General features: G+C 45.3%; 4 protein-coding genes across 8 annotated transcripts; 1 reads left to right on the top strand and 3 right to left on the bottom strand.

Moving 5' to 3' along the window:
* Nucleotides 1-1,380: 1,380 nt before the first annotated feature.
* On the bottom strand, nt 1,381-10,420 carry LOC113566130. Of its 5 annotated transcripts, none has more exons than XM_026990383.1 (2): nt 10,404-10,420; nt 1,381-1,523 (listed from the first exon to the last, which is right to left on the bottom strand). In XM_026990383.1, exon 2 carries the CDS (start codon nt 1,519-1,521, stop codon nt 1,399-1,401), a length of 123 nt encoding a protein of 40 aa, XP_026846184.1. In that variant the 5' UTR covers nt 1,522-1,523; nt 10,404-10,420; the 3' UTR covers nt 1,381-1,398. The 5 variants fall into 5 exon arrangements, with proteins under 5 accessions (XP_026846184.1, XP_026846181.1, XP_026846183.1 ...); XM_026990380.1 differs by lacking the exon at nt 10,404-10,420 and adding an exon at nt 10,124-10,389; XM_026990382.1 differs by lacking the exon at nt 10,404-10,420 and adding an exon at nt 10,272-10,389.
* Nucleotides 10,421-12,306: 1,886 nt separating this feature from the next.
* Nucleotides 12,307-13,847, bottom strand: LOC6598188. Its single transcript, XM_002023326.2, has 3 exons — nt 13,789-13,847; nt 12,590-13,143; nt 12,307-12,518 (listed from the first exon to the last, which is right to left on the bottom strand). Exon 2 carries the CDS (start codon nt 13,105-13,107, stop codon nt 12,679-12,681), a length of 429 nt encoding a protein of 142 aa, XP_002023362.1. The 5' UTR covers nt 13,108-13,143; nt 13,789-13,847; the 3' UTR covers nt 12,307-12,518; nt 12,590-12,678.
* A 4,154-nt stretch (nt 13,848-18,001) lies between these two features.
* LOC6598189 (sperm flagellar protein 1) lies at nt 18,002-18,703 on the top strand. The gene is made up of 2 exons (XM_002023327.2): nt 18,002-18,487; nt 18,554-18,703. Exon 1 carries the CDS (start codon nt 18,068-18,070, stop codon nt 18,458-18,460), a length of 393 nt encoding a protein of 130 aa, XP_002023363.1. The 5' UTR covers nt 18,002-18,067; the 3' UTR covers nt 18,461-18,487; nt 18,554-18,703.
* A 949-nt stretch (nt 18,704-19,652) lies between these two features.
* On the bottom strand, nt 19,653-20,994 carry LOC6598222. Its single transcript, XM_002023328.1, has 2 exons — nt 20,836-20,994; nt 19,653-20,507 (listed from the first exon to the last, which is right to left on the bottom strand). Exons 1-2 carry the CDS (start codon nt 20,992-20,994, stop codon nt 19,653-19,655), a joined length of 1,014 nt encoding a protein of 337 aa, XP_002023364.1.
* Nucleotides 20,995-21,403: the final 409 nt, after the last annotated feature.

Below are 21,403 nucleotides of genomic sequence, written 5' to 3'. Positions count from 1 at the left end.
TGCCGTTGGAGGTGTAGTCCTGGGCTTTCGTGGCAAAAGGGGAGCTCTCGAGCAGATGTTTCTGGTTTTGATGCTGACTGCGTTTCTCCAGTTGCTGTTGTTGTTGCTGCTGCTCCTCGTTTATGCCACCGCAATGACTGCGTCTACGGCGGCCACTGTAGTCCTGCCCCTCCTTATGCTGGTTCTGCTTCTGCTCCTGTTTATGACGTTGATTGCTTGGCATTGCCTCGCCTTTTGTTTGCTTCTTTTGGCCAAAGCAGCGCCTGCTTCTTGGCCAAACAAATCCCAGCAGCTGGCCTCCTGTTGTTTATCGCTCTCCTTTACTCTGGCTCCACCTCTGGGTTCTTTTCTGCTTCTGCCTCCACTTTTCTTTATTGCATTTGCTATAATTTATTTTGTTGTATTTCAACTGCAAAAAACACACAAAAAATACAACAAATTATGCATATTTAAATAGTTTTTAAGTGGAAAAAAATTATTGTGTGCTTGCAACTCGTTATAAACCCCAAACACACCCTATAATCGTGACGAACAGTGCGGGTATATGATTGGCATGGAAAGGTCTGTGCAACACCATGAGAACCGATCGGCTAGACTGTTTTGGTGGCCTTAAGATACGATGCGAAGACGCGATAAGGAAACCGATGAAACACCACTGTAGGTTGCGTGTTTTTGAGGGCGTTTGCTAGGCTCAGCTATGGCTTAAGGAGACTCAAATTGCATCGTCCTTAAGGATTTTGAATACGTAATTAATTTATTAATTTGTATTGTTATTTATTGTTTAAATTAATTTTGATTTTGTATTTCCTTTTTTTAAATGTATTATTATTTTTTAATTTAATACTTAATTTTTTTAAGTTTATACATTTTTTTTTATATTTATTAACTTTTTTTATATTTATTTTTTTTTTCAAATGCACAATTTTTTTTTTTAATTTATTAATTTATTTATTTAATTTTTTTAAAATTATTTAATAAATTTGTATTCATACATTTATTTAATTTTTGTGTGAAACGCGTTAAACTTTTGAATTCATTAATTTTGTATTTATTTTTAGTTTCAAACTATGCAAAGCTTCCTGTACAAAGGACGTTCAGTTGGGCATTTTGCCCATCTCCTCGATGCACCTACCAATTGAAATTCAGTTGCCAATCTCTTGATTGCCTAATCCTCGTCCCTGTATATTTGTTGGTCGCCGTCCGGAGACCCTTTGGGTGCTGCTGCTGCTGCACTCGAAACTATTCAACGCTCGACCAGCGGCACTACCGAATACCGGACTGCATCTGTGTGGAGACCTCGAGTGACTACGCACCTTTGCCTTTTTCTGTGTCCCCTGGATGCGGCAGTAGATGCATCACCCTGGTTGGAGTGGGGACCGAGCTCTGTCCTGTGTTTGCTCAGTTGTTGACAAAGAGCTGCCAGCCGAGGGTCTTGATGAGCCGAAAGGCCAAATAGACTGGGACCAGTGTCAGCGATATATACAGGTAATAGCTCCAATTGTTGGTTATTTCCTCCGTCATACCTGCAAACAGACGATCGAACATTTATTATTAGTAATCCCAAAACACTAGACAGATCGGCAAACAGACGGGGGAATGAGATGACAGCAAACAGAAGCGTAAAAAGCGTAAACAGCCGCACATTACTCTTCCTTTTCCCTCCCGTTTTTTTGTCTTGTTTTTTGTCATTTGTGTTACCATATTTGATTAGAAATCTACTACTGCCACTATGACATGGGGACGTGACTCCTGGGGCTCAGACACAAGACACAAGACATCTACCAGCTGTTTCCACAGGTCTAAGTGGCCTGGGTCGCCACATGCAGTGCCAGCACAGTGGAGACTGCCAGCAGATGGGCTTGGCGCAAAAGATCCCATAAGTAAACGGATACAAACACAAAGCAGAGATGCAAAATACGTCTTTGCCAGTCAGGAATCGTCGGCGATCCGTTGGCAAGCCCGACTGTAGCTTGTCGAGTGCATCTCGTAAAATTGTGAGGGGACATTCGTCACGGGGGCTCCTCTTGCGTCCTCCTCTTGAGGAGCGCTGGCTGTGGCAGCAGCACTTCACAACTGCCAACTGCCAAGTCCCTGGCAACTCTCGAGAGTGCGGCCGACGTGTCAGATGCTCAAGCATAATTCCCTTAAATACAGAACAGGCAGGAGGGGCAGAGGAAAAGAGTTCCTTATTTAAGGGAAGCCCCCATCAAAGAGTATCTTTGCCAGCTTCGAGTGCTATCTGATAGAACACATCGTTCAGTCCATGGAGAAGTGACCACTGCACTTGCCCGAGAAATCAAATTAGATACAGAAACGATACCTGGGGATTCCTGAGAACTATTTGAACTGCTTCCCAGACCTGGACGACGGCCCTCCCCTTCCGTTAGCCTCACACAATTTCCGTATTTAGAAGCCGTAATTACACTGAAGGAAAAGTTTTTCCACTCCCCCCCACACCCCACACCCCCACACCCCGAACTTATTTAATTTGGCATTCATTCATTCAGAAGGACGGGTCTTCTGCAACGAATTTCGGATGATTTGCCGACAAAGAAACCGTTTCGCCTGTTCCCCCCGAAACAGCCACAGAATGAACAACTTTGCACAAATCATCTCTCCCATGAGTTTTTTTTTGTTTTTTTTTGGGTGTGTGTTCCATTACTCGCATGCAATTTTCTTAACCCCAAAACCCTATTCCGGACACTAGAAACTTTCCAAAGAAAGCTTGCAATTTGTCGTCATCTGCGGTCGGCTCTCCACCAGCCCACCGACTCCTTTCGCTCCTTTCATCTCTCGAATGATTCACCTTTGGCCCTGTAGGACCAAGCATACACCGTATTGTGCACTCGTAGACGTACGTGGGGGAGAGGGTAGGCAGCACTCCTTTTATTCTCAATTAAACATTCCGTTTTTATGCCCCCGAAGGTGCTGGGATTTGCAGTGGGGTATATTAGGCCTCGACGACCTCACCCAAAATCGGAAAATTCTAAAGACCTTTTGACGGGATTGGGAAAATACTTAATTCAAATATCCTTCTACTTAAGTACAGATTTAATTGAAACAGGGTTAACACTTTTCGGTGAGTGCATCATCTGGCCACCGCTGAGGGGTATCTTCGTGTCGACCCACGCAGGCCGCGACACACCCACTGGCTCGTCGTGTGTGTGCATGTCTGAGCGCCTCTCTGTCTGTCGGTTGTCTCCGTGCTTCCTGGCTTCTGATCCGTGCCAACTTGTTGGTCATTCCAAGGAGTTGTTTTGGCCATGGGGGGCGGGGACTCTGAGGGAGTGTGTGTGTGTGTCTGGGAATGCAAAAATGTGCTTTCCACATATGACAGCGAACCCCTCAAGGGTTTGCTTCCGTTTCTCTTTGGTTCTTTGCCCTTCCGCTTCCGAGTCTCCTATTTTCCCTTTTTGACTTTCTTCTCTTCTCACTTGTGCGCTTTCGTGTGTCGAAAAGTTTTGATATTAACAAAAAATAAAAATTCCTTTTGGCCATATTTTGCATGCCAAAATGTGGCTTATATATTTACCCAGAAGGGCTCAGCAGTCGGAAGTTTTTTGTTTTTATTTTGCGAGTTACTAGAGCAACCCTCTTTCCGCCCACTACCCCCGCCCCACTATTCACTACTCCCACCCCCCACCCCTCGAGCACTCTTTCAAATAGGGAAAAATACCAAAAAGCAAGTCGAATTTTTGTTTGAAGAGGTGCTACCCGGAGGAGGAGTGTGTGTATGTGGATGTGGATGTGGATTGTGTGTTTGCTGGCAAAAGGGTAAACACACACAGACACACACACACACAGACACACACACATTGCTCTACTTTTCCTCCCGGCAGCCGTTTTGTTGTTGTTGTTGTTTCCTGTCGTTCGCCTGTGGGAGCCAAAGTGTCGGTTAAAGTCTTGTAAAAATTAATAAGCGTGTAAATTTTATTGTATTGCCAAACAAGAGAGCTCTCAGCTCTGGAACCAACATCCCCATTCAACATCCAACCAACATTCCAGCCAGCCAGACGGTCACATTAAATTGCTTATGCATATGAGCGAAGTGAAGAGTTTTTCCCTACTTTATTTGATGGGACTTTGCTTTTTATTATAACACTAGGAGTATGTGCAGCGAATGGTTGTTTGCTTTTTATGTGCCTTTTTCCACAAACAGTTCGCTCGGTTCTCAGCTGATTTTGTTCTTTCGTGTCGTGCTCAACTTAAGCTTAATGGCATTTTGTTTTTGGCCACTCCACTCGGCTCCACACAGCCGCACAGCCGCACAGTGGCCCCAGGGACATAAGAAATGCATCTATTGGGGCCACTAAAGCAATAAAGTCTTTAAAGAGGATCTTTCTGAACAAAAGAAATGTACAAAAATTGAAGGACACGAATCAAAAATCATATGAAACGTCGTACGGGGGGTGTGCCTCGACAAAAACTGGTGCACGAAACCTTTCATCTGTGCTCTCTGGGCTTTAAAGCAAAATTTGGCTACCATTTTGGGCATCTTCCATCGACTGCAGTCCCACTGTGGCACTTTGTTCAAATAGCCTGGCGCTAGTTCACACGCTTGTTGCGCCTCCATGCGTCTCATTGTCTGCCACATCATTCGCCTGAGAGCGAGAGAGGGACAACGAGTGGTGGGCGAAAAAATAAAAGAGACAAATCTGCATAAATAATGTTGAGCCACGCTTTTTGCAGGAAGTGTTGATGATTTGATGGAAAATTCTAAAAACTAAAGCGCGCCAAAAACAAAAACAAAATCCGTGAAGCTTAAGCAGAGTGAGAGGGTAAAAAAGAGAGAGAGAGACAGAGAGAGAGAGTGACAAGTGGGGAAGGGAAGGCCATAGCCATAGCCATAGCCATTCTATTTTTCAACTCAAAACGTGGCTGAAACGCCATGGCCCGCATGCCTCGCAGAGAGTTTATTATTTAGCCAACTGACTCCACGGCGACATTCGCCTCATTTATCAGGCCAAAGCAGAAGGCAGCGGCACGAGGCACGTCACGTCATGATATTATAAATTACTTCAGACAACATGCAGCAGCAGCAGCAGCAGTAGAGGGTGGCGGAGGGTAGGAGGCAGCTGTTCTAGGGCGTTATCTAAACCCACGACGGGGGCCCAGTGACAGGGACTTGGGATTTGCCCTTGCCGGAACAATGCGACGCAACGCAACGTAACGCAACGCCACGTAACGCTGGGGCAGCGGATGCAATGAAGCGAATATCCCCCAGCATATTTGCACACTGAAGCGCAACGCGACACTGGATGATGAAAGACAGAGAGAGAGAGAGAGAAGGAAATGCCACAGCATTCCAATGAATCAAAGAATACCCTACAAATGTGCTCGATTCCTTCGCAGCAGCGGGGCACCAAGCAAACTCGAGCCGAGCCTCAAATGTGTCGCGTCATGCACACGACATGTATGTGGAGGCGACACATTCCGCTCGAGCATCAAATATATCTTTTAATAAGTTTCAAGGCTGGCCTATATCCAATCCCTATATGGTATATATATCCCATATCATACTGATTATTTAATGCCCTCCTCTATCGGGATGATGCTCATACATTAACTACTCAAAGTGGGAAAAGCCATGCTAAGAGTGAAGCCAGGGGCTGGGCTTAAGAGGGTTTCCGCCCCCCCCGCCCACACGCTGCACTGCCAGCATATACTAATACCCTCTTCAGGGCACCGTTAGACACCCCATCTATCCGGCAGAGATCGGGTGGGGTGTTGCCCGTGCAAGTGGGGCAAAAAGTGTTAATTAAAACTTAACGTCTGATCGCGTTATACACGGAATGTTGCTGCAGCAGCCAGCCAAACAGGAAAAATACGGCAAAGAGAAGCAGGAAAGAAATGTTATAATTCAATTTGTGTTATGTCAACTGCTGTATAAATAAATACGAGTATTGTATGAATACGAAACAGAGACGGGAAGAAGACTTTGTGCAGCTGTGGAATCGGAATCGGAATCGGGCAGGTACATTGAACTTCGCTTTGGCATAGATACAATCGAGTAGATGTGACATTTCCCATTAATATTTAACGAAAAAGGGTATAGAAGCCTTGTGTTCTACTTATTTTTGATTGCTGTAAGGAAATGGCTACATCTTTTTGTCTATAGAGAAGCTCCAAGAGTGACAGAGCTCCCTCCTTTCTGTGTTCTGTCGTTACGTACTCCAACGGGCAGGGCAGGGCTTATAGCGTCATTAGGGCCAACAAAAAAAGCTTAAAAGCTGACGACACGCACGCTTCGCGGACCAATCAAAATAGTTATGTATCAGGCAGCTTGCGTCTGTCTGTCAGCGATTCCTCCCCTCTTTTGGGAGGTCGTGGCCAAGCGTTCGATCTGCCCCGATAAAAAAAAATGTGACAATTGAAACAAGAACAAAAAAACGAAGAAGTAATTAACACTCCCCACCCCCCGAGAGCAGCAAAAGAAACGATACAAAACAAATGCCTCAAGTCATTGAACCTAAAATATTGCGCGATTAAAGCAACAAAAGTGACAGAAAGAGAGTGACAGAGACAGAGAGAGCGGGAGCGGGAGAGCGACAGCGAGAGCGGCGTTTGTTTGCTTTTGGATGTGGAATCGATTGAAAGCCGAGCAGCGACGCGCCGGGCATCAAAAGTTGAAACCGAAAACACACACACACAGAAAAAACAATCGAATGAATGAATTGACTTTGAAATTGTGCAACAGACTTTGCAACAAAACTAAATGTGTGTCGAAGACGGGACACTCCGTGTGGGGCACTCGCACGCCCGTCTTGCTACTGTGGGGATACCCAGGGACTGGGATTTACTTGGAATATACTCCAATGATTAAACCAATAAACAAGCAGTAAATATATACTAGAATTATCTATGGCATAGATAGCCCTCCAGCAGTTAGCACTACAATGTTTCAAATTACATTTACAAAATTGCAAATATTTATATGTGCGGCTCTAAGAGTCTATAAAAAGTATACCCCTTTACTGTTGTGCCCTACGAAGTACCGCACGTTGTGTGGGGGGACTATAAAAAATACAAATAAATATTTAAAACAAGATGCAAAAAATGTAACAAACTGTCAAGTGGAAAATGTTAACTGCAAAAACTGCATTGTATGCAAATTGGCAACAAAGTTTCTGCTGATGAAGAGTCGGCGGTGCCTGTGGGGCGTCAAGCGGGGGCGGGGGGCCTTACAGGGCGAATGTCATAAATTGATAAGCGTGCTAAATTTTTGCACTTTTTCTGTGTGTCTGTGTGTATGTGTGTGTTTTTTTTTTGTGTTTCATTTGATTGGCAATTTTAAGTCGCTCGCTCTCTTTGTACAGAAGAGAGAGAGCGAGGGCGAAAGAGAGGGCTTACGTGTCCCAAAAGACAGAATTTCAAGCCACGACTGGACGGACTCAGGGAAAGGCCATTAAAACTTCCCCTTTTGGCCAGGGGGTGAGAAGAACGATGAAACCGATGTCAAATGGGCCAACTTTTAATGGAGCCAAGGAGTTTCCTTTGCATTTCCTTCGCGTTTCCTTAACGTCAGTCTGCCTCTCTCCCTCTCCCTCTCCCTCTCTCTCTCTCTGGCTTTTGGGCAATTTGTGCAATTGTTTGGGGAGAGGGGGCGACCATGGGAGGTTGGTCTTTTGGAGGCCATCAAAATGGTTCTCCCTTTTTGGTTTTTTTTTTTTTTTTGGTTTCATTGTTCTCTTTTTGTTGGTAGAACAAACAGTCAACGTAGCGTGTCTGCGATTTGCATATACATATTCTCGTAAGTATTCCCCTTAATTTTTGATATTAATTTCATTTTGTTTTATATTCTTTTCCGGCCCCCGTAATGGGCCGCAATTTGAGTGAATGATGAAAAATGCTGATAGCCACGTTAATACGCGTGGAACGATGATAAATGCGTAATATTTTCCACAATCCACAATTAATTTTGGTTTTTTTCTTGCTCCAAAATACCGTTAATTGGCTGAGTGCGTGGCAGGATGGAAGTGTGGAAATTATTTGCTCCACAAATCAACAGGTAGGTCAAAGTTTGTGGTCAAATCAGATAAAAATGAGAGAGAGAAACTTTTAGCTGAAGTATCTATTCCTTTGATATATGGATACATTGTAGATCGCGGGGTAGTCTGGAATTTTCCAATCTCTAAAGAGTTTTGTTTTCATTTTTTCCGGTAGCTGCGTTGCATTCGCATTTCTACCTGTATTTTGAAGACTTTCTCATATTCAAAAGCGATCTGTCTCTCTCTTTTGCTCTCTCTCTCTCTCTCGGAGAACACGTTTACGCCCTTGACCGCGACGCGTCCCTCAAGCAGCACCAGACGGACGAATAAGCGTGACGAATAATGATTTTACACCGTCCCAAAGACTTGGCCGGAACTTTCGGATTGGCGTTATTCTTTTTTCTTTTCTCTCTTTTTTTTTTTTTTTTTGTAATTTCGAGCTGTTGACGGGGCAGTAAGGGCTTGGGGGCGGGGGGATGGTGGCTGTATGAGTTCGAATGGATGCATTCGAAATTTGCATTTAGTGGAATTTTATTGAGTTTTATATCCAACTGCTGCTCACCATCCTTCCCTGTCTTCCTTCTCTCTTTCTCAGTTGCTGGGGAGACTAATTTCATTTGCCTGCAGTCGGGGAGGGGGACGGTGGGGGGAGTTGCAGCAGGAGGGCCTCAACGTCTTCTTTGCTTCTGCTGTGGCATGTAATATGGGCACTTCTGCAGCTCTTTTGGGCCACTTGTTTTCCGAAATTGAAAACCATGAAGCGCATTTAAAACGATGAAGTGACAACTGGCATACTGATGATGCCACACATCCCACATCCCACATCCCAAAGAGAGAGTGCGCCAGGGGGCGAGCGGGCGGGCGAGGGAGGTGTGGCATGTGCAAGTGTTCGGAGCGTATAAATATAACAAGTGCCAAGTGGAATGTGTACATAAATAAGAAGGGAAGACCAGCAGTCAGGAGGAAGGGGTCGCACCATATAATACCCTATAATTCGTAGGGGACCAACGTGCATAAGATTATTTAACAGACGTGGCAAGAACCATCATACCCGCTGAGAGGGTATCAAAAGTTAAGACAGAGACAGCGCTAGCGTTAGATAGGAAGAGAGCAGAGAGGAAAGGGACTGCAAGATGGCAAGGCGGCTTTTGTCTGCCGCCAGCGACGATGCGCTGCGCTGCGCTGCGCTGCTCTGCTCTGCCTTGGTGCCCTTCTTTCTCAGCTGCGACTAATTGTTGCTGTTGGGAGGGGGAGGGTGACAGGGACGGGGGCGGTTAAAGGAGAGGAAACGAAATACAGAATGGGTGTACTATGTGCGAGGGAGAGGAAATGCTGTGGGGTGGGCTGGGTTGACAGGATGCGAAAAGTGCAACAAACTTTGACAAAATAAAACGAAAATGTAGCCCAAGGACTGCCGGGGGGAGGCTGTGTGTGTGTGGGGGGGGCGGAAGGACGAACAAATGAAGCTCCCCCTTCCTGCCAGGCCCACAATTCCAAATCGCAGACTCCCTTCCAAACACACGGACGAACATGGAGAGGAGACACTCCTCGGCGACACAGCTGGAAATTCTCATGCACATGCATGTGACTGCCGCCTGCCAGAGGAACAAAACACACCAACAACAACACCAGCAACAACAAAAAGCCAGAAAGAGCGCGCGCGAGAGCGAAATGCATTGAAATTGAAGCACTCTCATTATGCGGCCTGCAGGCGGCCAAAAGCGAAGCGACAAAAAACCGCAGCAGCAGCAACAGCACCAGCAGCAGGAATGGCAAATGGAAATGGCAGAAGAGAACGAACCGAAAGACCAACGCTAGTTCTTCTCCCTTTACCATTCCACTGCCTCTTTCGAACCCAACAGCAGAAGCGAAAAGCAGAAACGTCGCCTAAAATATATAACTTTATAGAGGGGTGACGGTGGGAGGGGAAGGGCGGGTGAAATAGTTTTCATTAGTATTAAATGTACAATATATTTACTCGATATGCCGTTGGGCTGTGTGCCGCGCTTTATTCATTAATCATTTCGCTATCAATGTTCTAGCAACAATAACGTGCCTGCTGCCCCTGTTCCCACGTCGTCGCCGCCGCCGGAATCCCCCACACTCTAACTCTAACACTCTACCGCCAACGGTACCCGTTGTTGTTGTTGTTCTTGTTGTTTCGTGTCAGAAGATGTCCGCGCGTTGTTTGCACTTGTTGTATTTTGTTGTGCTCTTACTCTTTCTCCGCCTCCTCTCCGCGAGAACCAACGTTTCAGATCTGCACAGTCCTCACTCACTCACACTTGAACACAAACACACAGGCACACGTGCACTACAGCTGCACTGAACTCGTAGATTTTACTGTTTTGCAAATTGTGCGTGCGACACACGAGTCGAGTTTTCTGAATTCTTAAAAAAAAATTTCGACACAACCTTCCTTCGACAGCGCTAAACCGACAACCAGTGTAACCGCGGACTTGTCGATAAAATATACCGTCCAACCCTCAGAAATATACCTACATATACCGTCTCGATTTAAAAATATACCGTAAATATACTGACGAATTCAAGTTCTGTTATACATATTCCTCGTTTTTGATATTCCGTCGAATATTACTAGCTATACAGAACATTAAGCCATGCCATCATAATTTTATACGATTGATGAATCAATTTTCTATTTAACTGGGGTATTCTTAATACTTGCTTTTATTGGATTTTGTCTGAAAAATGGTTTTGGCGAAAAAGGTCAAACAAAAAAAACTTACGGGAGTTTTTGCCTGTTGTCCCTACCTTTTTAGCCCATTTAGTGTCTGAACTTCTGGAATATACTTAAATATGCCGCCTTGGTTTTTAAAATATACCGTAAATATACCGCTAAAAAAAGATCTTAGCCCACTTAAAACCCGTTAATTTAAACAGGATAGAAACTTGAGTTAATTCGTGGAAAACAAAAAGAATAATAATATATATTCTTGAGAGCCCATCCTATCTCTTATCTCTGCTTAAAAAAAGACCACGATATCCTTATCTAAGGCTGCGTTTAAATTATTAAATACCCACTTGTCGGCATTATTTTGTATTATTTTTTTTTGGTTTCACGAACAGCTGACAGGCAGAGCAAAATTTGTGAGACCATTTGCCGTTTCTTCTGGCAGTGTGCCCGCTCTCGCTTGCATGTTGCTGGAGGACTTTGTTGCTGGTGATTAAAAAAAGGTATGGACAGTATGGCAAAATGGCCCAGCAACATTAAAAGGCTTCAACGCACCTCACCTCACCGTTTCTGATCGGCACCACATCGATATTTTTGTGCGATAAGCGGAACGAATTTCTTGGATCCGTATCTCTATTTTTAAAATAAAAATATTATAGCCAAATTCTGTTGTGACTCGTAGAATTAAATAATACTCTATTTGTAAGTAGAAATGAAGTAGATAAGCGGCAATGTGACAATTCTGTTAGTGTGGCTGCACTGTTTGGTCTAGCGGGCGCCTTTAAAAGCTTTTTTCTCTCTTGTTTCCATAGATGACGCCAGCGGTATTAAAACATTCTCTTAACGGTCCAACGTTAGGTGGATATCCTTAAAATCTATGTATATCGACCTATATTCCCTGATTAAAAAGGACCGATTGACTTGATCTATTCGTTAATTGTTACTAAAACTTATTGATATAAATATATAACTGAATTGTGCTTATCTGGCAGCACTGTTCGATCTAGGGGGCGCATATAACAGTAGTGTTCCTCTGAATCCCACAGATGACGCAAGTGTAGTTCAAACATTCTCTTAACGGTCTAACGATAAAGTTTTGTGACACATCCTTGCAGGATTTCAGTAGGAATACCACAAAAAATACAGAAAATAGCTTTGAATAATTTGTATTGGTCAGTATCGGAGTTGATTGTGAACGCACCCCCCTAAACTCAAAACTGGAAGGTGTTCTCACGAGCTGTAGAAACTGCGTCGCGGACCAGGAGCAATCGACTGGGAACGAGATCATGCGCCTTCCCGCATCACTGCCAAGGCCAACTTCTTGGTGGCGCTGAACCGCTTCGCAGACCATAGCAACGGGCACACCGCAGAATCCACTGGGACGTTGGATAAGGATTGGAGATCCTCTAGATCTACTAGAGGTACTAGAGGATTGGATTAATACCTAACGCAAGCGAGGAAGAACCAGTGCAAGAACCCCGATTTTCAGAACCAACGCTCGGTTCGGACCCCACTACGACCCAAAGCGCACAAGGACTCTACCAGGCTGTGCAGAAGCCCAGGGGCGAGCACTGACCACTGTGGATAAAGTGTATTGCTCTACAAGAAGTAAATATATCCATATTCAGAAGAGGCTGGGTTTTTTACTTTTTGTACGAGTTATTAAAATATCTGTGATCTGGGTACTACTAAAATAAACTAATCCATGGAGCTCGACTGTAGCCCGGACATCCAGGAGCACGTGCCATTGGCCAGGTCCCACGTAGATGATATCCCCAATCGAGTCGCATCCGGCGGGAAACTGTCTTCTTGTCCCTCCAGCAATCATCTTTGAACTGTGGCGGGAACGGTTACGTTAAACTTGGAGGTCTGCCGTTCTCCGTTTTTCTAAAGGAATTCCACCCACCTGAAATTTGTATGGCGATGATGGGGCGATGATAGGCCATTATTATAGATAGCCCAAGATAATAAAGGGCAATTTCATACAGCATACATTTAAATATCGCGCCACTTTTTCGTGCTCTGGCGCCTGGAAACACCACCCATGGAACGGGCCCTGGAACAGCTCCGTACTTTGGGAAACGTTTCGGCGTGGGAAAACGCATGGAAGAGCACCCAGTCGACGGCCCCCGGCTTGCCTTCGGCCAGCTGTTTGAGATCATGATTGTGGAGCCGCAGACCCAGCTTCAGGAGCACCCGAAACGCGAAGATTTGCCAGTTCTGGAGGCGACGATCGAAGCTGCTGACAGTGGGATAGCATTCGAGCTCTATTTCGGGGTAGATCTTCTTCAGGATCTCTGCCACGGGCCGCACATCGGAGTATGTATCGCGCCGCGAGCGCGAGTTCAACACGATGCCCTCGCTCTCCAGCCATGAATCGACGAGCGAACGCTCCTCTTCAGACAGTTGACGGATGCTACACATGGCGTTCACGAATTCTAATTTTTCTTTTGACCAAAACTTGTGAATACAGAAGAAATTTGTGTATTTGAAAAGTAATGTTGTGACTAATTTATTTTGTTGTGTATTTTTCAAACGTTGTATGTTCTATGGAAGTCGAAAGCGTTGTGAATTTATGGGCTGCCTGTGCTCAAACCAGCTGACAGCAGGCTGTCACAGCATACTAGATGGAGGGGATTATTCAAGAGATTTTTCGAGACTGACGCCCACTAAATGGCTTCAATATTCGGCAGAAATGGCTGCTGCAGCCTCGTTTCGACAGTGCTTAGGAGTCTGATCAGCATCTGGCTTAATTTCCCGAAATGGTCAAAATAATTTCAAAATTCTGGAATAGAATACCACGCGACAAAATGACGACTTTTGAGCGTACTTTGTACGTGTCCAAAAGTAGGTTGTAGGCCTGAAGGAGTAGATCATATCCACGTACTTCGTATTTGCAATATTATACCACCAAAATCCTGGTTAAAAATTCAAAAGATGGCGTGAAAAGATGATTGCTCGTATCGAAACAACAGCTATTTGTACCATATTAAGTCAAAGTTTAAGTCTTCTACCGTTTTTTTGTATGGTATGGGGCTATTTTTTAACTTTAGTTTAAAGGACTATTGGGTGCTCATTGTGCAGCAAAAGCCAGAGCATACTTACCTTTTAAGTAAATAAAATTCATCCACGAATGCTTCACAATGGGGCTTACACTTTTCTTCGAAATAAAGCAACAATATTTATAGTGCCAACTGATTAAAACTTGGGCAGAATTTGGAAAAAATATCGCTGATTTGAAACTACTGTAATGATTTGGGGAACTATGAATACGAACTATAATATTATATTTGATGGAAACTGCCGGCCTACTACTTTGACAGGTAGGGATTACAGCGATTACATCTCTGAAACGATGCTGGAAATAGTGTTGGAAAGCTTTAAGTGTTGGAAAGCCTGCACCATCAAATATTGAACTGTTAAATACGTACAAATGCCACATTTAAATTAAGGGCTAATTGAGAGCTATAACTTATAAGTTAAGCCTATGCTCTGTTTCAAGAGTGGCCTGTTCGAAGAGTTCAATGCTCTAAAATCAAAACCAAAAAGAAAAACAAACATTCTTCAGTTTATTCATCCGTTTGTGTCCACTTTCAAAGAACTCCGAATGTACGTATATCATATTTCCATTTCCAGTCCAAACAAAATTACCGAACCAAAGTATTTCTCAAGTACCGCTGGATCCAATTCAGTCAGCATTTTCTCCGAGACCGTCGACGCCGTCCTCCGGCCCCACCCCCACCCCTGCTTTGACGACGCGACTGCGACAATGCTGACTCTGCTGTTCTCTGTCCCCACCACCGACCACCGACCACCGCTGCTGACTTGATGCTGCCCCCCAACTCCTGCGGCCGACTCCGCAGCCGACTTTCCTCTGCCGCGATCACCAATAGATGATTACAGATTCTAGATTCAGTTGAACATGGATTCTCAATAAAGGCAGTTCTCAATCGTGTATTTGTATTCCTCTAAAGAAGGATCCAGTGAACAATACAACAATAAGTTTCGTAAACTAGTGAAAACTCTCTCAACCTTTAAGGACCATTTCTCAAAATTTCGAATAACTCAAAGTTCCAGTGAAAACAAGAAAAATTTAACAATTACCAGACATGACAGAACTAGCAACTATGCTATCCGAAATACTTGGAAGGACCCAACACACTCCCTACCCAAATTCAGACTTTCTTAATTTCGCCGATATAATAATTAAGCCTGAATATCGTGGAAATTTGAACGAATTGGATAGAATTCCAGACGTTGTGAAACTTCTTCGAGTGTTTTCCGGTGTCCGATCTGAATTTAGCTCTTGGAAAAAGGCAGTTGATAGGATTTTTGCGCTCTATGACGATCAGGAAGGTACTCCAAAATATTTTGGAATACTTTTTACAGTCCGCAACAAGATCATTGGGCAAGCAGATACGACATTAGAGTGCTATAATGTTCCCTTCAATTGGAAGGCGATATCGAGATGCCTTACGCTGCACTATGCCGATAAAAGAGATTTGGGAACCATACAAGACCAGATTGCCATGGCTGTACAAAATAGCCAACGGTCAAGGGGACTACGAGGAGATCTTCCTAGGGATGAGGGCACCAACAGACCTTCCATCTGGCCTAGACCGGATTACAAGACTACAAGACACAGCGGAATTTGGTAGATCGAACCAAAAACCGATTCCAGCACATCGATCGAACATTAACTATAAGAACAACCACAATTACAGACAAAATCCTCAATACATATAATACAGTATGTTTACACCTCAAGAATTTACATATAATAATCCACAATTCTCTCAGAAAAATATACCAAATCTAGATCCGAGCATCCGTACCAAGTCTGTTAACAATAATAATCGTTCTCCCTTTGATGTAGCCGGATGACCCTCACCTTTTATAAACTATTCTGAAAAAAAGACAACCAAAGATGTCCGAGTCCGTGAGTCCATCAAAAGTATGCAACAAAGGCAGAATACCAGCAAATCAGGACAGAATATACAAATGGATACGATTTCGAACAGAGTTTCGAAAACATCACTAACCAAATCGCGAACCCTTCAGTGATTTCAATATTTTGGAATTGCAAGCTCATCATTGACTGTGAATAAGGAGAGTCGACAGACCTTAGGGGTATTAGATATGCATACAAAAACCATAATATAAAAATTAGCCATCAATAACGTATTCATCAGATCAGGAAATGGTAGAAGTTTTAGTTTTATATATTAAAAATGATTCAAATATCATCCTTCAACCGGTAATCCGTAATAATCTCATTGTTAATCTCCCCTTGGGAGAAATATGGTAAGATATTGTAAAACCTTTTGAGAACCTAATCTAAGCCAAATTGTATAACTCAACTAAAACCATTATATAAATATATGAGTAATGAAGAAAGTGAAAAGAAACCTGGTTGAAGGCATAGATTATTGTGGGGAAACAGATCGTAATAAGCCATGGAAAATACGTAATGGAAATTATGGGTTACTTTCAGCTAGGGGTCTGCAAGGACTCCGTTGAATTCAACATTCATTAGTCCCAAACTAGTTACTCAGACCAACCCAAACTAACCTCAAAGCACCCGTAAGCCATAACCATAAGCAGCCCAATGTTTTGTATGCTTTTCGGCCATTCACATGTGTCGGGCGGGCCAAAACCAATGCACTGGCTCGTTCTTTGCCTCTCTCACCCTTTAGATGGAGGTCTCAGGCCACCTCTCTTAATACTATGTGGATCTGTGTATCTGGGTGTCCGGCCTTCTTTGCGCCCCTCCCCTCACGGCGTACCCTCCGTCTCGCTTTCCCTGCGTAACCAACTTAATTCTGGCTAATACATTTTAGTCATTTCCATGGCGTCCAGCCCGACGATTTGCCCTCTTCGCGCAACGGCAACAACGCCAGCCAGCTACCTGCCACGCTTTCCGCTCTCGATTCGCATCCGTTGCCAATAGGTTCTGGGGCTCTATTGCAGCTCCGGGTTTTGGCTCTGTGTGTTCTGATTCTCGGACTTGCCCCGTGTTGCGGGGCCAGTTCCAGGCTCAGTTGCGGTTTCGCTTTTTGGCCACACAATGCGGCAGCTTTCGGCGGGAGGGGCGTTCAGTGGAGCGCTGTCACGTTGCCATAGGTCATCCGGCGTGGGCTGGATGGTGTTGCAAGACCGTCGGACACTGTCTAGTCACGAGCCTCGCTCTCGCTGGTCACTCACGTTGGTCTGCGGTTGCGACGGGTCTGGGTCTCTGTGCCCGTCTGGTCATTTCTGCTAATGGATGCAGTCCCGGGCCGGTCCTGCAGTCGGCAAACCGAACCAAATGTGGAGCATTCAGTCGATTTAATGATGCGTGGTGCAACTCGGCACCACTTAAAGATACTTCTGTGCCAGCTTTAAGCCCCCAACGTTAGTGGCAGGGGCAGGGGCAGGGGCATTGGGGGGCATTTAATGGTAGTCATCTGGTAATATGTAATTACCGCCGGCCATAGGGATTGATGGGAGAGGGAGGGCGAGTAGTCAGCTGCAGCTTAAAGTTCCATCAAATGGCAAACTCCCCCGCCTCGACAACGAGTCCGGCAATTTCAATTGTTGCTGCCTGGGAATTTTCCCCCAATTGGCATAACCAATGAGGCGGAAGTGGGCTGTCAGGAAGGAGGGGGTGGAGGGGGGTGTGCGTGTGTGTGTGTGCGCGGAAGTTTAAGGGGAGTTTTAAAAGTTTAGGGTTTGACGATTGCAGAGTGCAGGGTTCCGTCCCGTCCCGTCCGGTCCGGTCCGGTTTTGTGTCCTGTGTCCTGGGCCCATTTATGATTTGCGGAAAACTTTCGTCTACACAGAGCAATGCGGTTGTGCTTCGCCCCTAGACCCACGCCACACGCCACGCCACGCCACGCCGCGCCATTCCCTACAACAACAACAGATTTCATATGCCACAGTCGGGTGAATTAGTTGAGGAAGCGGTTACCAGACCCCAACCCCAACCAATCGCTTTGGCTATGCAATATTTAACAGAGTGTGGCAATAGAGGGTGCACAAGGAGGGCACAGTGATGAATCTGAACCAGAATCTGAGAGGGTCTGATTCAGACATCATCGATTTCGATAGTTGGTTCGATTCGTATGGAAAAACAAAACCAAGCTAGCACAGAAAATCCCTTCCATCTAGTATTTTATGACAGCCTGCCGTTTCTCTGGTTTTCTCTGGTTTTCTCTGGCACAGTCAGAACAGTTTCAACTTCCGTAAGATACACTTCGATTCAGAAATTTCGAAAAAACAAAATATAAACAAAATTGTATTAGTTTTTACAGACGAAATATCGCGTCTTTTCTAAGTATTTCGGTTAAACCAAAGATGTTTTGAAGTATTAGTTGTTGGAAAATTATAGTTTCTGAGCGTCAACATGGGCACCATTCGTGAGCTGACAAAACGCGAACGTTTTCAGCTTGATTTATGGCTGAAGAGCGAGGGTATCACCCTGAACTGGCGTTCCCGTCGGGACACCTACTCCGACGTGCGACCCGTGGCAGAGATCCTCAAGAAGATCTGCCCCTCAATCAGGCTGGAGTTCTATCCCACGGTCTCCAGCTTTTCTCGCCGTCTTCAGAACTGGGAAGTCTTCTCGTATCGCGTGCTAAAGAAACTGGGACTCCGGCTGAAGAAAAGTGATCTCAAGCAGCTGGCCGAAGGCCGGACTGGAGCCATCGACTATGTGCTGTTGAATGTTTTCTCCCAGGAGGAGGTGCCTCCAACAATGTGGAGTGTTTGCAAAGGGTACGGTGCTTGGTCCTCGTGAATCCAGTCGGAAGTTCCAGAACGTTAGGTATTTATTGTGCTATACCGAAGTCTTTGCAATGTCCTTAAGTTGTATTCTCTTTTCTTTCAAAAGAACTCGGATGCGCTGGCCCCGTTCTAAGGCGGCTCTCGTCAATGCCACACGCCAATGCAACTTTGGTTTGTTCAGACTTTGTAATTGATTTGGCATCCAAATTACCAGTGGCCTGTGATATGTGATAAATAGCGCACTCATATGACAAAACTGGTACATCGACTTTCATTGAATGCACGCGGGATTAAAGGTCAAATAGAAGCCTCAGGGTGCAGCTTGTGCTCCAGTCAGAAGTGTCCCGAGCTGAAGTACAAAGGCGAACTTTTAATTTTATATCGCATTGCCGGCTTTCATGCTGTTCCGAGCAGTATCCTGCAGTTTCCATTTCCCGGTCATCCTGTTCCCGGCTCATTGCAGAACTTATCCTCGTTCGAGTTGCATCCGCTCGGCAAAGCTCTTAACTGAAACGAGGAGCGAATGGCGTGGCATTTGGGGGCAGGGCAGAGCTGGGTAGAGGACATTGCATTTTACGGCTTGATTTCCATTTGGCCATTCGGAGATTGAGGTCTTTGAGCCACTGTCTTTTCACCATCCACCAGGAGCTTCAACTGGTGGCAGTGGCAGGCAGGAAGAAGACTCCGATTTCGATTCCGACTCCTTCGCCCTGCCCTGCCCTGCCCGGACGTTGTAATTACATATTAAGGAGTCTTTCTCCAAAGTCCTCTTTCAGACAACCCAAGGCAGATTAGCCCTGGCTGGTTCCTCCCCAGCAACACCAACTGCGGCAATAAAAAACAACATCCAGAAAACTTTATAGTCCTGGCCCATAAATGTTTGTCTTTGCAACTTCAATCCCCAGCGGGACAATTTCCACAAATGTGTTTCATTGTTGTGTATTTTATTTTCGGCTAGTTTATAGTTTTAGTTCTAAAAAAAAAAAATAATATGATTTATATACTTTTTGAAGAAGTGGCTATGCGATGAACGTTGAGGATTATGTGGGGAGGAAAGATTGGAGCCGCTCAAGACGATGATGATTGTGGACATTCAAGTGTTATACCCATTTATCGGAGAAAGTCTTTTGACCAGATGTGTAATTTCCTTTTACTTTCTCGTTCAATGCTCGATACTCATCGGGAGACAGTCCGTTGCACGATTCTTAGATCTGTCCACTGAGCCCCTCATCGAAATCGGAGCTGGGTGGCGCGTCCTTGACGTCGGCCCTCACCGTGTACTCCTTGTCGTTGACAGTGTAGTAAATGTTGAAGTACCGCCCCGTCTGGATCCTCATGGCAAAGTAGCCGCTCTGGCCGAGATCCTTCGCAGTACGTTGGTAGACCACATGCCCGCTGCTGAGGATGACGCGCAGCTCCTGGGACCCATCATCGTTGCGGCGCACGTTCTGCCTGAGGATCTGAACCAGCTGCGTCTGCGACTGCGACTGGGACTGGGACTGGGGTCCACGGAGCTGGGAGCTGGGCTTCAGGCCGGGCAGCTGGATGAGTGGCTCGCAGCGGCAGCTGAGCTTCTGGGTGAGCGGGCATTGTTGATTGCTGGGACTGACACCGGTGATGGGTACGGGCACGGGTACGGGTGTCGCCACCACTGGGGTCAGTCCGCCCAGGCCCAGGTTGCCCAGATTGCCCAGATTGATGCCGCCCAGAGTGCCAAAGCCGCCATTGAGGTTGCCCAGACCCAGGCTGTTGATCAGGTTGGGCAGACCGCCCACCAAAGTGCCAATGATGGGCAGATTCTGGCCAAAGTTCTGTCCGAAGTTGGGCAGCCAGCCGGTCTGCGGCAGGCCCTGCAGATTGCCACTGGAGGCCCCCGGTTGTACCACGGTGATGGGCTGCAGCTGCGGCAAGGGTTGCAGTTGCTGGAGCGGTGGCAGGGGCTGTAGCGGCTGCAGTGGCTGCAGTGGCTGCAGCGGCTGCAGGGGAGGATTCACATTGACCCCATCGTAGAAGATGGGGAAATTGCCTCCGGTGCTGGCGGCGGCACCAACATTGCTGCCCTGCAATTGAGAAGCAAGCCAGGGGTTGTACTAGGGATGCCACAAGAATGTTCACTATTTATTTATGGTATTATGGTGCATATAGAATGTCTAATGGAAATCGGAAATCGAAACCTCTTTGCATGTTTGCGTATGTCCAGTAACAAGCAGCGAAGGGCAAAATCCCTTAAAATGTATCCCAAAAATCGTATCAGAAGGATAAGCTTCCCAGACACACAGGAGTATGTTATATCTTTCTGAGAGATCCTCCTGGGCGGACAGATATCTCCCAAGAATTCTGGGAAAGCTTTCACCTTTTTGCTCCTCGTAGATCCCCAATCTCACTTACCAATTGACGTTTATCGCGTTTATCTGTGGCCTCCTTAAAGTCTTTCATAGGTTTCCCGGTGGTGGTTCTCATGGGTTCCTTCGTTGTGGCAGTCTGTGCCACGACCACACATACCACAGCCATCAGGATGAGGAATCTCAAACTCAATATACCCTCCATGATGTCTCTTCTAATAAAGTTCTAACTATTTCTATATCTTTGATATATTTTTCAGTTTTCTTTTGATCTTTTCCGATCTTGTTTGAAGCGTTCCTGAGTTGATCTCGCTTTGATCTCAACCTCGAATCGGAATCTTCTTATATATGGTCTCTTTGGTAAGAGATTTCAAAAGCGTTTATGATATTCCATCGGTTTTGTTTTCTTATTCTTGTTGGGGTGCGGTTAATGGAACCTGATTTGGCCCGAATTTTAATTGTTCTTAATAAGGATTTAAGAACTGGATTCTACACAAGAAGTGGGTCAAATTTTAATATCGAGTGCTGCACTCTTGTGTATGTTTAAATATAACAAGTTATATGGGCATTTAAAATGCTCCTCAGGTTTTCGGAAGAGCTTTATTGTTGAGGTA

This window comes from Drosophila persimilis, unplaced genomic scaffold, assembly GCF_003286085.1.
Source record: "Drosophila persimilis strain 14011-0111.01,24,50 unplaced genomic scaffold, DperRS2 tig00000579-arrow-pilon, whole genome shotgun sequence".
Classification (NCBI taxonomy): Eukaryota; Metazoa; Arthropoda; class Insecta; order Diptera; family Drosophilidae; genus Drosophila; species Drosophila persimilis.
Note: the sequence above shows the minus strand (reverse complement) of the source record. Positions and strands in the feature narration are given on the sequence as shown.

Coding starts and splice junctions, on each gene's coding strand:
- LOC113566130 (XM_026990383.1), bottom strand. CDS start 1,521: ATGACGGAGGAAATAACCAACAATTGGAGCTATTACCTGTATATATCG.
- LOC6598188 (XM_002023326.2), bottom strand. CDS start 13,107: ATGTGTAGCATCCGTCAACTGTCTGAAGAGGAGCGTTCGCTCGTCGAT.
- LOC6598189 (XM_002023327.2), top strand. CDS start 18,068: ATGGGCACCATTCGTGAGCTGACAAAACGCGAACGTTTTCAGCTTGAT.
- LOC6598222 (XM_002023328.1), bottom strand. CDS start 20,994: ATGGAGGGTATATTGAGTTTGAGATTCCTCATCCTGATGGCTGTGGTA. Junction 20,508..20,835: donor AACGCGATAAACGTCAATTG/GTAAGTGAGATT, acceptor TCTCAATTGCAG/GGCAGCAATGTTGGTGCCGC.